This window comes from Phytophthora infestans, genomic scaffold, assembly GCF_000142945.1.
Source record: "Phytophthora infestans T30-4 supercont1.19 genomic scaffold, whole genome shotgun sequence".
NCBI classification, from domain to species: domain Eukaryota; phylum Oomycota; class Peronosporomycetes; order Peronosporales; family Peronosporaceae; genus Phytophthora; species Phytophthora infestans.
The window spans coordinates 655,283-672,389 of record NW_003303740.1 but is presented as its reverse complement, the minus strand read 5'-3'; the positions used below and the strand labels follow the sequence as shown (position 1 = coordinate 672,389).

Here is a 17,107-nt window from a genome sequence, read left to right as displayed (position 1 = left end):
ATGCGAGTATTCTCAGGCCGCTCAGCTGGGACCAGCATCTACAAGCTCATCACCAGCACCGGAAACGCCGCCGAGAGCACAGAGCCGGAGTCCCACGTCATCGTTAGAAGCAACACCTGCGCCCATTAGACAGCCATTATGCTCAGGAACAGGTACACTGCAAACGCCTGTACGAAGCAGCTCAAGGATCGCAGTCCAATCACGTGCGCGCCGCACTCTGGTTCTTGAAAAGCGCCTGCGGCTGAGCCCAAACCGGCCACATTCAAGTCACAAGCGACGCAAGCCAACATCGACCAAGAAGTTGAAGAAGCAGCGGCGAAAGTTTACAAAGGGAGAGGTCAAGAAGCTTGAATGTTCGCTCATTGAGCTACACGCTGATAATCATCTTCCCGACCGTTTCATCGAGCAATCGTCACCGCTGCGATTCTTGGAGCTGCTATGTCCAGGAATAACGGACTATCTCCCTTCTCGTCGAACCTTAAGTAACCGCATTTTGAAAGAACACGCTAAGCGCTGCAAATTGATGAACACAGATGAGCTCAGGGCAATGGAGGAAAGGACACAAGGCTGGGTTAATCTACTCTCCGATGTCTGGCAGAATATTTCAAAGGATCATTTGTTAGGCTGCCAGCTCGCGCTATTTGGGGTACTTCTTACTTACGCTCTTTTGCCCGCTGGCGATAGACATCACGGGATTGCTATTGCTGAGCGATTGGAGTAAGTGTTACTTCAAGCGCAGCAAGAGAGGTGGAAGGTAGGAGCAATTATTACCGACAATGCGGGGCAGTGTGGTCGTGCACGTCGTATATTGTCGTTACGGTGGCCTCAAATTGTTTTTCTCTTCTGCTTCGCACAAGCAGTAAATAATCTCCTCAAAGTGGTTCTGCGATCTTCGTTTCGTGGTGTTGCTGCCAAAGCTGCAGCTGCTGTCAATACCTTGAACGCCTCCTCGTCAAAATGGTTGCCACGCAAGAGAAAGGTGATGAAGAAATTTTACGGAAAGCCTCTAGGGCTGAGAACATTGTGTGAAACAAGATGGAATTCAATGCAAGGGTGTTTCGCGTCGCTACTACGTGTACAGTCGGCGCTTCAAATGTTTCATCGTCAGTACAAGAGAGCAAGTGATTTTTCGTCGAAGCTTCATGTTCTTGGAGATCCGGCGTTCTGGGATGAGCTCAGAGAGGCAGAGGCGGTTATTGCACCGCTATCTCTCGCTTCGTATCGACTTCAAAGAGACGAAAGCACCGTCGGAGACGTAGTTCGCTCATTTGGCGATATCTGCAAGGGATTTCAGCAGCACCTTGTTCATCAAGAAAAACTGATCGAGTGCGTCGAAGATCGCTGGGAACAGTGCGAGCAACCCTTATTTATGCTTGGGTTTGCTTTGCATCCTGTATACGTGGAGTGTTCGAGAGAGCTACCGGAGACTGCAGTATCTGGAATCGGCACTCTTGCAAAAAATGCTGTTTATTACTACAGACGGCTCTTTAGCACCGAGAAAATTGGCTAACTCCGACGTGACATGCTCGCATGGACGCAGAGAAGATTCACAAGAATGAAGCCAAGTGAGTTTCTTGATTCACCCTGGGAGTACTGGGAAGGCGTTGCGTTGGAAAAGCCAAAGAGCCTGTTGCCGAAGCTCGCTATGCGAGTGCTCTCAATCGCAGTCAATACTGCCACATGCGAGCGCTTGTTCAGTGAACTTGGGCTCATTCACACGGCAAAACGCAATCGAATGGCGGCAAGTAAGGCTCTTGACTTTCATATAGTAGCCAAACATGTCCGTCAACGCGCACAAAAAGATGCTGCAGCATTTGAGAATCCCAAGAAGAAGCTACTGATATCTCCAGAAGAGAGGCAAATAATCCTAGATGCAGCAAATTACCCGAGCTTGTTTACCCCGTCACCGCAACAGCATGGCGCGGTAAATGCAGCTGAAGATAGCGACAGCGACGACCCGGGGGACGGTGTTGATGGCGATCCAACTCTGAATCTGTTGGGGCGAATTCCTCGATGAAGTTTTTGAAGATGAAGAAATTGGTGCCGGTTACGAGGAAGCAGATCGTACAAGCGTAAACACAAGCGTCAGGGACGCAAGGGACATGAGAGAAATAAACGAGGTCGATTCGGATGAGTTTGAAGAAATTGCGAAAGCTGTGGAGGAACCATTCACCAGTCATAATGATCAATCCTTCCCTCAAGAAGCCGTCAAACTGCGAGGATTTCGTGGACAGAAAGTGAAACTAGCAGCGTTTTTTGGATAAAACGATGATGAAGCAACCAGGTAGCTTAACTGCATCTATTAAAATGTTTATTTGATCATTCAACTGAAAACAATAGTTTCATCAGCGAATCTTGCTTCAATGCAGACCACGCAACTCACCAGCATTGTCTCGTGTGTTGACGTTTCAACTCGTCCTCTCTCGTCCTTCGTGAAGCCAATCGGGACATCTACGCATGTCACCTAATCATCTAAGCCCTTGGCGTTTTCAGTTATTTCCTCACTTGATCAATCTCACTCTTCACCTTCAGGCCCTCCAACATATCCGTCGTTCTCCTCCATCATGTCTTTAGGCTGGGTAGTTTGAACGTTATTTTGGCCACCATCAGCACTGGGACAGCGCCACTCTCACCACCAGCTTGAACAGCAGAGTGACAGCGTCAGCTTGGCCAACAGCAGCACTGTGACGGAGGCTACAAACTTCGTCTTGGCCAACATCAGCACTGGAACGGCAACCGCGCTCGCCACGATCTTGACCGGCAGCGTTACGACGTCATCGAGCGTCACCTTGGCCTACAGCAGCACTGTGACGGCGACTACGCACTTCATCTTGGACAACCCGCTGAAACAGCAACCACGGTCACCGCGACCTTGATCTGCAGTACGTCGGCAAATACGAAGGCCGGTTTGAGTAGTAGCAGCGCTGGCGGAGACGCACGGCAGGAGCAGTATCAATACGGACAGCAACACGCACGTCACCTTGGTCTGCAGTACGTCGGCAAATACGAAGGTCGGTTTAAGTAGTAGCAGCGCTGGCGGAGACGCACGGCAGGAGCAGTATCAATACGGACAGCAACACGCACGTCATCTTGGACAGCTTCAGCACTGGGTCAGCAACCACACTCGCCGCGACCTTGACCGGCAGCATGACAGCGAATACGCGCGTATATTTAAGCAGCAGCAAAACGATGACGGCAACTACGCACGTCTTCTCGGACAACTGCAGCATTGTGAGGCGGTCATGTTCGCCACGAGCTTGGCCTTCATCATGGCGGCGACTATGCATGTGGTCTTAGACAATAGCAGCGACTGCACGTTGTCTTGGTACGTGTAGGCACTAGATGCGGCTTATGTCTGCACCGGCACACGTCGCGGCCTTCTTCAGAAGATCAGGGGGTTCATTCTTCTTTAAGCGTCTACTATTTAGCAAATGTCATGGCAATTAACAGCTTTTTAAGTAAAACGTATTGTTTTAGTTCTGGCTGTTATTGGCAATAAAAGCCATCCGCCAAGTCTTTCGCCTTTTCGGCCGTCCTGGACTTTTTATCGTTGGCCGAAACATAGGGACTTTGCCAACACTGTATCACCGTCTCTGGTGTCGAGTGTACAAATCTTGCGAGAGTCTTCAGGTAGAGTCACGTGGACATTACTCCGCTGATCAAATCGACAACTTTGATGCATACTGCCGCAAGACTTCTATTCTCTGGGCCTTCCTTATTTGTGTCGTGTCGCCATTTCCGTGCCTCCTTGTTGTCGCTGCAATCGACTATGCTCCGTTGGCCCAACCGGAAGATGGCTCGAGAGCTAATTACATGTTTTGGGCTCGAGATTGTCTGTCGATTGCTCTCATGACTGCAGCTATCTTACAACAGTTTCGAGTCAGTATTCCAGACCTCCACATTAATGCCATACAAGTCATTACGATACCAGTCATCTCAGGTAGCGGCGCTGTATTATTCATGATCGCTATGTCCAGTATCATCGGGTTCCCGTTACCCTTCGCTCTTGTGGTTGGAACTCAAGTGTGGTTCGTGATTGTTCTCGTTTGCTTTATGTGCTACTTTGGACGAGTTTTGAGACAAAAGCCGGCGGTTTTTATGGAGCTGAAAAGCAGCATCATTGTTCTCGTCTGCCAAGTATTGCTCACATTCGTGTATCCAGCGTATCTGTATGGCTTCATCCAAGTGAAGCCATCAAGTCAGAAGTTTTATCTCGTGTTGCTGCCTATCATCAAGATTATTGCGAAGAATTGGATCGGCCACTTTTTAGTAACTAAATACGATCTGATGCCGCAAATTATGATTTTCAATGTGGACGTGTTCAACGCACTATACGTCTCCAGTTCGATGCAGAATTCCAGCTCTATAAGCACGATGCTTTCGATGATTGGGCTAGATATTGTCCAGGCTTGGGTGTCGATATCAGACATTGGGAATCTCATGAAGTATATTCGTCGGGTTCAACGTAAAATTCCTGTTGATCATCCATTAAAATCTGCGAGTTTTATTGAGATTGCACAGCAGATTATAAAAGACGATTCTCAAGCGAAAGCTCACCTATCGCTGCATCACTACAGCTCTGCGCTTACGATTTTAAAGTTCCAAGATCAACGAAGCGTAGAAAGTACTAGCTCCGTCGGTGCTTTCAGTGATGTGGCTCCAAGGGAAAGCAGACGGGTGATACTAGTAGCAACAGTAGGCGAACCGCTCCAGGTTGCTGCAGCGGAATCCTTCACACCTCTTCACCATGCTGAAACCTCACCACAGCATCAAATCATAAAAGATATATTCTCCTCAAGAGAACGTCGGCTATTCGTACAAAGGACTGCTCAAGTTCTTTTTACGACGGAGTTTGTGATTCTCGTCGAGTACACGGAAGTCATCGTGCCGTTCATCTTCTGTAAGTTGGTCTTTTAATCATGCTGTAACATGTCGAAAAAGTGACTTTATTGTGCTGATTTAGGCATGTACACTATCGCGATGTACCAACTACCTAACCGTGCCTTCTACTCTCAAGTTGCAGAACTAGACGACGCAGGACTAGGGAGAAAGCTTGGGACTGTCGTTAAATTTGGCACGATTGAGCTGCTGTCCCTTCTTGTATTTGGATTCCTTATCCAGCGCAAGATTGGTGTTTCAATGCTGCGGCTACTATCGTTTGTGCTTGATCGGAGTTGGAGAATGGTCCAAGCGAATCTCTTCCTGTGGATTTTTTACACTGTTCAAAACTCGCTTGAACATAACGGTAAATGTGTGCTGATAAGACATATCTCTAAGGGCTAATCTTTTCTTTGTTGCCTGGATAGGAGCGGACTTCAGCTGGTCATTCGGCTGGCTGAAAACCTGATTACAGTTCACTCGTAAGAAAATGTTTGGCTACTAATATCAATTTAACTTTAGCGGAAGATGATTAAAACACAAACCACGGTTTAGTTTATCCCTTGCGCGCACCTCCTGTATAAATTACAGTTTACAAATTTCAGTCATTTGCTACGCCAAGAGGCCGCTCGGCCCCTGCCCCTGGACGAGTGCTTCGCCGACGTCGATGTAGCGGGGTACGTAACCCCAAGTGCCTCTGGTTACATGAAGTCTGACATGGGGATACCTGGTACATGGTACCAGGGTCGTCAGAGGTTAAATGACACAGGTGACGTATATTTGTTTATTTAGCTCAAGCTAAGTCTACCTATAAATACATTCAGTTTGCAACTTACCCTAGACTGGTCACTTCGCTCCCTTCGACAAAAGGGACCTGTGAACTACTATTCACTGAAAGATTGGATACTCTTGAAAGCCGACTTCCTCAAGCGCAAGGCGCTGTATGGCCCCGTCACACATAGTAGCACATGTAGTCAATCCACGCCAACGCGGGTAGACTACCTTAACCTTTTTGGAGCTCGTCACTATGGATAGGAGCGACTTCACCCATCTGAACGACCCACAGCTCGTGTCGATTCGGAAAATGGCTGGCATTTTCGGGATGAAGGTTCTGCAGAGCCTGGTAGTGTCAATGGCCGAGCAGGTCGAGCGCGTCAATGCGTTTGACGCCTATGAGGGAGGGCTCGTCGAACATGTGCGGGGATACCTGTAGGCTCCGGCGGCGGAAGCAAATCCGAAGCCAATGCGGCTGAAGGTGAAACCGTATGACGGGAGAAAAGGTGAGAGCCTACATTTCTGGGTTCGAGAGGTAGAGCTCGCAATAGACGCGGCTCTGATCTCAACCGAGCAACTCTGCGTTGCTTTTGCGCTCTTCAACCTTAGCGGTCATGCCGCGTACACGCGGGAGGCGACATCGCCTGGATGTTTTACATCCTGGGTTCAACTGTGCGAGCAGCTTTGAGCCGCGTTCCTCCCGGCGAGCTACGAGTATCGGCAGTTTTTGCGCTTCCTCTCACGTCGGCGAAGAAGGCGCGAGCTGCACGAGTACATCCAAGCGATGCGGGAGCTCACGGCGACCCTAGTGGGAACCCCACTCAGCGAACACATTAAGGTGCTGTGCTCATAGACGGCGGACCGGCGCGCACTCAGCTGTTCTGGGTGCAGTCAAGTACCCTGGAAGAGGCAATTTAAGTGGCTCTTTAAGAAGAATATAGCCATCTTCAGGCGCGTACGCCCACATTAGTGTGTAATGGGCCTATTCAGTGCCCACTACTTCGGCGTACACGCTACCACACGTGTTTGAGAAAGCGTACGACGCGTATGACTTAGATTAATTCTACTTTCGTCCGAAAGATAGATTTACTGAAGCATTTACAAAGTCGATTTCCGGTAAAAATGAGAACTATATTTTTGTTTTGTTTGGGTTTCCTCCTAATTTAATATTCTAAATGAAAGGTATTTGCCAACGAATGGCTGACAGAATCCTTCAATTATAATTGGTTGAAGATGTTGACTTTCAACCAATGAATGCCCTATGGCATGCAGACCAATAGTCTGCCAAATGTTACCACTGGTATATCTCACACCAACGTGAAAAATCTCCTTCGTAACCAAGTGGCTTTGTGTAGACACTTGCGTGTAAGCTCGCTACACAGTGTGGACAGGGAATTCTGTGTCGAATCCGGGCCGGGCCAACCCCACCGGACCGGTTTCCGTGGAACAAGGGTCCGCCGAGTAGCGCGACATTCGCTGCTTCGGCTGCGGGAAGCTGAGCCACTTCAAGCGCGCATCGCGGAGAGACACCCCAGGCGGACTTTCCCTAAGCCCGCCCTCCAGGGTTACTGGAAGAAGCCAGGATCCCGGGGTCAGGGGAGCGCCGGAGACTAGTAGGGGCGGGTCACCCTACTGGGAAAGAACTAAGTCTTCGTGAGAGGTACGCGCGTGGTGTATACCACTATACTTAGCCCCTGAGCGTCTTCGCACTCTCAAATCGGCGACGGGCAGTGGCGGGCTGCTTGTAGTACACGGATGTGTACGGGATTACGATCACCCCGTTAGAATCTTGATCGATTCTGGGGCGTTGAAGAACTTTGCACGCCGCCAGACGGTTGCTCGTAATAGCAGCAAATTGTTCGATGCTATGAGAGAAAGCAAAGGCAAAGGGACGGTGTCAGTACGACTGGCCGATGGGGAGGTCGTCACTGTCTCCAACATCCAAATGGATCGCGCTGTCAAGTCCGAAGGCTTCGACAGCCCAGAAGAATGTATTGTCTCGACATGGATCCCTACGGCTGGGTATGCCCTGTCTCGAGAAGCACGAGCCCTGAATCGACTGGCGAGGCAATCAAATCGGTGCCAGCGACCCTGCGAGGTCCAACAGAGCATTGGTGAGTCATGCTCCCACTTCTGTCAGAGCCCGGGGCGGCCGCAAGAGCTAACAAGGTACCGAAGCATCCGGCAGATGTCAGAGAGTCGTCGACGTATAAGACGACTCTGTGGACGCATCGATGGTGGTGGCGCTAGGAGGCGCTGTCCATGTAGGTAACTTAGGTTCACGAGCGGGTAACATAGTTCCGCAGACAGCTGCAGCTGTCACAATCGCTGATAATAGCGTGTTCAAGGTGCCTGCCTTCGCTTTCGCAGCAAAGAAGGCATCGATGATCTCGCATTGTTCGCGCGGAAGAGGCCATCGTCTCGTAACGCAGTACTTTGTTCCAGGCTCAAAATCGATATCGATGTCATGCCGTACGTCTTGATCTGGTGAGGGTTGAGTCGGTGGGTGCTTGCTCACCACGTCCGCATACTCCGTCACCAAAGGATATACGGGATCCTTGGGGTTCTATGGGGATATCAGAACCCAAGCGCTTGACGCTACTTCTTCAACTTTTCGAGGGCGTCCACGTCCAAGACTGAGGAGAGGTTCAATTCTTCCCGAGTGGCCTCAGGTCTTATGAGCACCATCTCGGCAACCTCCCTAGCCTTGAGGTGGGCCAGGAAAGAAGCGACCGTCATTTCTCAAGGTTCAGTATCTCTGCAACCTCTGGTAAGGGTTCCAAGTGGACACCAGATGCCTTGATGGGTAAACCAGTCTCGCCATCGAAGATGTGATAAAACTCTTCCACCGGCCGTGTTGGAGGAGCCCTGGCCCTGGACTCCGAGTTGCTTGAAGTGACGTCGATCTGAACGAGGTTCAGATCCGACTTGCGGCGGCGGCAGCGTCGTCGTCGACGGCGACCGTAACGTGGAGCTTAGTTACCCACGTCTGGGTATGACGTGATGTCGACGTCCGAGGCACTCGAGGCTTCGTGGGGAGCTATGTTACCCACATAGGAAGCGCACCCCGCGTCTTCCTCTTCAGTTATGGTCTAGGCGACCTCGTGTGGCACAGTGCTACCCACACAGAAAGTTTGATGCTACCCACACAGAAAGTTTGATCGATGCCTTCCTCTTCAGTAAAGGTCTGGGCGACCGTGTGGCACTATGTTACCCACACAGGAAGCGTGCGTGTGGAAGCCGAACGGGAAGTGGCGTCTAGCGCACGCTTAAAACAAGCTGAACAACGCGACGGTGCCGGCCCAGACACCAATCTTTCGAAAGGATGTGCTGTCGAACAACATGACCAGATGCGTGCTGTACAGTGCGCTGGATTTGGTAGACTGATATTACCACATCCTAATGCGCGAGAGCGGCATCCTGCTCATCGCGGTGAGCACTCCAAGCGGTATGCTTTGGGACTGAATCGTCGTGCTGGAGGTCTCGTCTACCGCCCCGGCAACATTCAACCGCCGGGTGACTTAACTGTTCAGGCCAGTGCGTGCCTTCATACAAACGTACTTCGACGACATCTTCGTCCATAGTCGTGCCGAGGGAGGCAAGAAGCCCAAGGAGGTACAGCTCCGTCGAGTGTTGGACGTGATGAAAGCTAACAAGCTCTACGGCAACATCGACAAGTGCGTCTTCGCGTCACCGGAGATCAAGGCTCTCGGTTGCTTCGTCAGCAACGTCGGCGTTCGAGCTGACCCAGACAAGTTCAAGGACATTGCAGCATTGGCGCCGCCCCGATCCCAGAGGGATCTTCGAAATGGTTTGATCTTGGCCAACTACCTTCATAAGTACAGCGCAGGGTACGCGGGCCTCGCTAAACCCTTGTCGGGTCTCCTTTAGAAGGACACCTACTGGCGCTGGGAGCGAGGCCACCAGGACACCTTTGACAACATCAACGACAGTCTCCAAGAGGCTCCGGTTTTGACCCTGCCAGACGGTACGAAGCCGTTCAGCGTCGTCTGCGATGCCTCCGACAATGCAATCGGTTGTGCATTGCTGAAGGCCGATGCAGCTGGACACGAGCGAGTCATCTTGTTTTAGTCCAGGCAGCTCAATGCTGCCGAGCGGAACTACCCTGTTCACGACTAGGAGCTCCTGGCAATGAAGTACGCCCTCGTGAAGTGTCGGGTACATCTTCTCGGCTGTAGACCCTTTGTGATCGATACAGACCACGCATCCTTGAAGACGGCGACGAATTCGCCTCACCTCTTCCAACGGAAGGCGAGGTGGCTGTCCTTCTTTGCGGTGTACAGCTTTCGCGTCGAGTACAAGCCAAGCAAGCTCAACGTGCTTGCGGATGCCCTCTATCGGCGTCCAGACTACGAGCTGGCCACCACACGGGTGACAACGGATCTATATGATCGGATATGAGTGGCGTATCGGTACGGTGAGGCTGTCGCGCCTATCGTCAAGTTTCTAGCAGCAGGAACGAGCGCAAAGCTCGACTGGCTTTCGTCGCGACAGCCCTCTAGGCTCCACCGAAATGAGTTGAAGGGGCCTCCTCTATTACCTGGTGGGGTCTAGTGAACCTCCACGGCAGCATGCGCTTGCTGACCAAGTGGGCAAACCGGACCCGAATAATAGGCTGGTCCAGGATGCGGGACATCTGCTGATTGTCATAGAGTTCCCGTGACTCTGAGGGTGAGTACTTGAGAGACTCGACCCGCGCCCAGATCATGTCCTCACACAAGCTCCAGCTGGGACAGTTATTGTGAAGAACCCGGGGGTAGCCTTAAAGAGGGTCCGGTTCTCGGGATTCTTACGACAGGTCGTGAAGTCCTTGAGAGGGATTCGGTGTGGGGCAAGAAGCACACACCGGGCTGTCTCCAAGTTGTCGGCAAACAACTGCTCCTTCTGGATCAGGGCACATTCGTAAACGCCTTTAGAAGTGTGGCCACCTACAAGCCCACGAGGAGCGACGAGAATCTCCAGAAAGAGGTCAGCCCCAGAGCACTCCTCGGGATGTCAAAAGACTCTTGAATTGATTGCAGTTCCCTGTCTGACGGATGGCGTCATCGAATCCCCACACATGCGCTGAGAAGCTTGAAGGTACACGTGCTGGTGGTCGAGATCGTTGGTGTTTCCCGGGGTTCATAGATGGTCATCTCTTCTTCCTCCTGGCTCTCTTCATCCGAGGATCCAAAGAGGTTCCGATAAGAGTAACCAGTCTTCTTTTCCTCACGGAGTGGAGACTTGGAAGCCGTGCTCTTCTTAGAGGGTTAATGTCTTCGGCTGTGGTCTTATCAGCCTTAGAACGCGCAAGGCCCTCGGCGAGCAAGAGAAGGTTTCTCTTTCTCGTCGGCGCCAGCTTTGAGAGGGCCCTAGCCTTGACGGCAGCACTCTCAGAGCACACAGGCGTCTTGGGACTCTGATCATCGTGATCACTAGCGAGCAAGTGCACGCTGTCATCGTCGTGCTCGCTGGGAACTGGAGTGTGACCTCCCACGGAGCCCACAGGAGCATTGTGATTGCTGTCGGCCTCGTCTTCGTCCTCACTACCCGAAGCGAACTCATGGCCAACGAACCGCGGGTTCGGCCGGTTGTCTGGAGAGACCGAAGCTGTAGGACTTCGGCGCATGCTTGCACTCTTGATCGCAGCCGCGTCACTCGGTGAACCGATCGCCTCCGCGGCCACCTTAGTAGCCTTCTGGAGTGCAGAGCTTTTGCCGCGAGGCGTAGTGGTATTGATTTGCGCCTTTCCGGCAGAAGCCTTATAGTGTGCTTTCACACCGCTCTTCGCAGTGCCACGGGGCATGCTAATGGTCGAAGTGGAGACCGAGAAAAAGAGCGCTTACGTGCTGCTCGAGCCGTTAGCTGTGGAGGGAGCCTCCGCCGCGCTATCACAGCCAAGTCGATGTATTTCAAATTGATAATGAGAGTTTGTGACGTACACTTCCTTATTCTGATTGGTCCGTAAACCGAACCTAAGTGGGGGAGGATATAACGGGGTACGTAGCCCAACTGTACCCCTGGTTACATGAAGGAATGACACATCAACACTTCGGGATACCTGGTAATGGTACCAGGCCAATTATTGGCCGATGACATAGCTTTACTACAGATGACTTATAGTTTGCATATGTAACTAAAGCTTAGCCTACCTATAAATACATTCAGCTAGCTGCTTACCTTAAACTGGTCACTTCGCTCTCTTCGACAAAAGAACCCTGTGAGCTACTGCTCACTGAGAGTTTGTAAACTCTCGGAAGCCAACTTCCTCGAGCGCAAGGTGCTGTGAGACCCCGTCACATGCCGAGTGGCATCCAACATGCTTCAGCTTTGCCATAGAGCAAGAAAATACGGCAAAATCAGCCGCTTGATGAGTACTGCTGCCGTTCACTGAGATTTTGTAAGCTCTCTCAAGTCAAAAATCCTCTTTGCTGTGTGACGCTTATTAGTTAATTTTATATGATTAAAACTTTTATTTGAAGCATTTTGTGCAGACAGCTTGGCCGAGTGGTTAAGGCGATGGACTTGAAATCCATTGGGGAAACCCGCGTGAGTTCAAACCTCACAGCTGTCGAAAACCTCTTACGATTTGGACACAAGCAATTGGCTGGTCGGTTGTGTTTCTGTAACTAACTTTTCGAAAAATAAAAGCTACACTACTGCTGAGCAGGATACTTCCTGTATAAAATTTTCTTAAGTTGCTTTTCAAATGGTAATACGTTAATCTTTAAGAAAATGATTGTATGACTACCGAGGGGTTTACCAGTCAATCCCAAATGGCAACAACGCCACCAGACCGTGGATTCGAGTTCCGCCGGGATCTAGAGCAACTGGTGCACGATGGCGTCCTCCAATCCCGTCGACGAACTCAGCGCGCGCTCTTCCGCCCAGGCGTACTAGCCACGTCGTCGGATCCCGCGGACGTGCAGCTGCAGGAGCGTACGAAGAAGAAACTGGCACGAGCGCTACGCTCGTTGCGTGATGACTACGGCGCATCGCTGGCCCAAAGCAAAGAGGCGCTGGCCTACACGAACTCGCTGGAGGACGCACTACGCTTTCTGACGCTGCAGTACGCGAGTGACGAGCTACCTTCCACTCTACGAGCTCTACCTACAGATCTTCTAAGTGTTAAAGGCACAGACGAGAGCGGTGAGCTCCTGGCTGAGGTGAACGTCTCCGTGAGGGAGAAAGAGGTAGAACTGGTAGAGCACAAGCAGCAGCAGAAGGTAGAACAGGTGAAAATCGTCAAAACGGACCAGGAGAGTCAGGAGAAACCCCAAGGGGATGCCAAGCAGACAGAAGCGCTCTCGTGGACTCAGCAATACGTGCTGAACACGGCAGCTAGAGAAGAGGAAATGGCTCGACGAGAGGCCGAAGTGACGCCAGAAGCTCGCGAGCTGGAGGAGCTGGAAAAGCGCTACAGTGAGCTGGTAGCGGCGTTGAATCGTCTGAAGGAACGTAAGAGCAAGAAGAAAAATAAAAGCGGGGACAAGCAGAAGACCCGAGAACTGAACGATCAGGTGCAAGATACACGACGTCAATTGCTCGCTCGAGGCTGGAGAGATCCCATGCAACAGCAGTCGAAGAAGGAGTCCAAGAAAGAAAAAAATACTTACAAGGAAGAGGAGAAGAAGCCTATCTCTCCTCCAGAACAAGAAGAGGTCTCAACCTCGTCTCAGCACGTGGTGGATGACGCAGACGACGAGTTGTTGGCGTTAGCTTTAGGGATGGAAGACAGCGAGCATGATGAGGCTGACGCGAAGGACACGAAGGAGGCTCAGCTGGAGGAAAAGACTGAAGAAGGAACCTCGACCGCTTTAATGGAAGATGAAGAGGATGGTGGCATGTTCGGGCTGCTAGAGGAGGCCGAGACGACCGTTGTGAGGGCCGAGGAGATTAAAAAGAGTGCAGCTATTGACACAGCGGCGCTCATTGCGGCACAGGCAGCAGCAGACCTCGAAGCGTCTAAAGGGAAGAAGGGGAAAGGAGGAAAGAACAAGAAAGGGCGCAACATATTAAAGGTCCAAGCAGCAGCAGCTCAGGCTGCTCAAGCGCAAGCTGCTGCGGCTGCCCCGTGGACTGGGAAGTCGCCGCGTGATCATCTGAAGCAGCACTGCCGCAAGAATGGATTCCAGAAGCCGCAGTACAAGAAGCTGCCTCGCGCTCCCGGTGGAGGACACTTGTACGCGGTTGTACTGAGTAGCAAAACTCGTGGGAAGCAGGAAGTCACAGTGAGAGATCCCACAGACGCAGCGCAAGGGTTTGAGTCGATTTCAGACGCCAAGGATGCTGTCGCTACCAGTGCATTGTTCGAGTTGGCACCAGATCTACCGCTTTATCGAGTATTACCGCCAATGTACCGTGATATGTGGCAGAAGTGGGTAAAGGAACAGCAAGACAATGAGGCGGCGGCAGCAGCTGCTAATCGCGATGAACAAGACGAGCTGTTGACTGAGATTTTCAATACTCTTCCAGCCGAGATAGCCGAGAAGCGAGCTGTCGTAGAGATACCAGCAAAGCCTTCGGCTACAGCTGGTAAGAAGGAGGCTGAGACTACTGAAGATACGCTGGAGGATTGGAGTGTGGACGACTGGGATGCCGATCTGTCGGACGAAGATACGACGGTCAAGGAGGCAACAATTGATACGGCAGCAGCGGTGAATGAAGTGGAGGTAGAAGAAGAGAGCGAAAGCGACCGCAAAGCTGCGTTACAGTTGTCTCAACAGCTACGAGAGCAGCTACAGAAGCGAATGCGCTCAAGTGCGTACCGATCAAAGCTTCAGCAGCGCGAGTCTTTGCCAATTGCGTCATTCAAGACACAAGTCGTCGAGATGTTAGCAGACCACGACGTTATCCTGATCTCCGGCGAGACTGGCTGTGGCAAGAGTACGCAGGTGCCGCAGTTTTTACTCGAAGATTTGTTGCTTTCCGAGTCTGGCGGTGCACGTGGACAGATCGTTTGTACGCAGCCTCGTCGACTCGCTGCTATTAGTCTGGCTGAACGAGTCTCGGAAGAGCTGGTGAAGTCAATATGGGCACAGGAGACTCGCTCACAGGCTTCCAGATCCGCCTTGAGACGCGCATGACACGACGTACGCGTCTACTCTTCTGTACGACTGGAATTCTGCTTCGGAAGCTGCAAGATCCAAGCACATTAGGCCAAGAAGTGAGTCACGTGATTGTGGATGAAGTGCACGAACGCGATCTCCAGAGCGACGTGTTGTTGGCCATGCTGTGTCAATTTCTCGCTGACGGTAACGCAGCTAGACGCAGGAAGTTTGGCGGTACTTTGCCGCCTCTAAAGGTGATTCTTATGAGCGCTACCCTGAACGCTGCGAGTTTCCAAAAGTACTTTGGTGGTGCCGCAGTGTGTCCCATGATTGAAGTCCCCGGTCGCACATTCCCAGTGGAGCAATTCTACCTCGAAGATGTGCTTGAAAAGACCCAGTTTGTCGTCGACGAGGAATCTTCCTCCTACATTCCAGTAGATGGAAGCAGCGCGGACAGGAATTCGACTCAAGTTACGATCTCTGGTCGCGGAGGCACTTCATACTCCCAGCAGGTCTCGTGGACTTCTTCGAGCTCCTCTTCGAAGACGAAAGCAAGTGAGCACCAGCAAATGTTAGCTGAGACGTACAGCGAGTCCACATTGCTCGCGTTAGAACGCATGGATCCATCTGTCGTCAATTACGAACTCATCCAAGCGCTACTGGAGCATATCACGACAGAGACGGATCTACTTTCTCTATCGACGAGCGACAAGAAAAGCGCCTCCGTTCTCGTGTTCCTGCCCGGTCTTCAAGAGATCACGACGCTACTGGATATACTCGGAGGCAGTCGTCTGCTGCGTCACGATCCTCACGGTCGAGAGTTTGAGTTTCTACCGCTACACTCGTCGCTGTCGGCACAGGAACAGCAGCGTATTTTCCGACAATGTCCCGGTGTTATTCGTGTAATCGCAGCGACTAATATCGCCGAGACGTCGCTAACTATTGATGACGTTAAGGTTGTGATTGATACTGGACGCGTCAAGCAGATGAGTCACGATGCCCAGCGTCGCACGAATGTGCTGGACGAGATCTGGGTCGCACGTGCCAACGCCAAGCAGCGAGCTGGACGTGCTGGGCGTACGAGTGGAGGCTCGTGTTTCCGTCTCTTCCCGCAGTCTGTCTTCCGCTCCGTTATGCTTGAACAGCCTGTGCCTGAGATCCGTCGCGCCCCGTTAACGTCTTTGTGCTTGCAGATCAAGACATTCGGTGCCGGTGGAGAAGAGAAAGACGGCTGTGGAGAGTTCTTACGGGCGTGTTTGGATCCTCCTGACGACGCTAGTATCCAGGATGCACTAGAAGAGTTGTTCGAGATTGGCGCTTTGAGTCGACAAGACGAAGCGCTGACGAAACTGGGTGCGCATTTGGCTCGACTGCCTGTGGACGTGAAGGTCGGCAAGTTGCTCTTGTTGGGCGCGCTGTTTGGTGTGTTTGACGCTGCGAGTACTTGTGCGGCCGTGCTGGAAACCAAGTCGCCGTTTGTGGCTCCTTTTGGTCGTCAGAGTGAAATGAAACAAGCTCGACAGACTTTCGCGGTTGCTGCGAGTGATTTACTCACCGACGTGAACGCTTTCGAGGCCTGGCGTTATGTTGTACAGCACGGCAAGAGCTCAGGAGTTAGCGAGAAGAGTTTCTGTCAGAGCAACTTCTTGAGTCATCGAGGACTACGTGAAGTAAGCAAACTCAAGCGTCAGTTCCGAGGTCTTGTGGCTCAACTGGGCTTCTTGCCGTCGTCGGAGAAGGAACAAGACGAGCGTATGAGTGTCCAGCAGTTGGCGACGATATCTGCGATCCTGTATGCTGGTTTGGCTCCGAACTTGGTACATGCCGAGCCCCCGATGGCGTATGGCCCTAAGCGCGCAGTACTTCGCGAACGTAACCACGGGATTGTCGTGATGCATCCGGGTTCCATCAACTACAAAGTGGCGACGTTCCGAGCGAGTAACTTCCTCACGTACGCAGTGAAGCTACACACGTCGCAGGTGTATCTTCCAGCCTCCAGTCTTGTGTTACCTTTGGCTGTGTGTCTATTCAGCTATGCACTGGAGCCATTGCCACAGCTGCGACGTAAGGACAAAGACGGCAACGAGACAATTGGGCTGCGAGTGAACGACTGGGTGGTTTTCCAGAGCTCCTTCCGCTCTGCTGCACTGCTACTGGAAGTGCGCAATGCGATTGTCGAAGCGATCGATGCCAGTCTTGAAACGCCTCCGTACACTCGTGGGAAAGCTGAGTCTGACACACAGAAGAGCGAGCGCGTGGAACTTGTGGCTGTGTTGCGCGCGCTCTTCCTGGCGGAATTTGAAGAGCGCGATCCCAATAAACTGCTCTCAGGGCAACTCTGCGCTGGCAAGAAACGTGGCTAGAGCGCCGAAGTGGCAAAAGAATTGAGAAAGCAATTGCTAAGA

General features: G+C 51.8%; 3 protein-coding genes across 3 annotated transcripts; all 3 read left to right on the top strand.

Moving 5' to 3' along the window:
• Window positions 1-1,045: 1,045 nt before the first annotated feature.
• PITG_11002 (uncharacterized protein) lies at window positions 1,046-1,521 on the top strand (the record flags this gene model as incomplete). Its single annotated transcript, XM_002901746.1, has 2 exons — window positions 1,046-1,432; window positions 1,492-1,521. The coding sequence occupies 2 exons, from the start codon at window positions 1,046-1,048 to the stop codon at window positions 1,519-1,521; spliced, it is 417 nt and encodes a 138-aa protein (XP_002901792.1).
• Window positions 1,522-3,960: 2,439 nt separating this feature from the next.
• On the top strand, window positions 3,961-5,347 carry PITG_11001 (uncharacterized protein; the record flags this gene model as incomplete). Its single annotated transcript, XM_002901745.1, has 4 exons — window positions 3,961-4,598; window positions 4,800-4,900; window positions 4,964-5,245; window positions 5,307-5,347. The coding sequence occupies 4 exons, from the start codon at window positions 3,961-3,963 to the stop codon at window positions 5,345-5,347; spliced, it is 1,062 nt and encodes a 353-aa protein (XP_002901791.1).
• Window positions 5,348-12,428: 7,081 nt separating this feature from the next.
• Window positions 12,429-17,065, top strand: PITG_11000 (ATP-dependent RNA helicase, putative; the record flags this gene model as incomplete). The annotated part of the gene is made up of 6 exons (XM_002901744.1): window positions 12,429-12,818; window positions 12,924-13,188; window positions 13,480-14,150; window positions 14,205-14,276; window positions 14,325-14,672; window positions 14,717-17,065. The coding sequence occupies 6 exons, from the start codon at window positions 12,429-12,431 to the stop codon at window positions 17,063-17,065; spliced, it is 4,095 nt and encodes a 1,364-aa protein (XP_002901790.1).
• Between the last annotated feature and the right edge of the window lie 42 nt (window positions 17,066-17,107).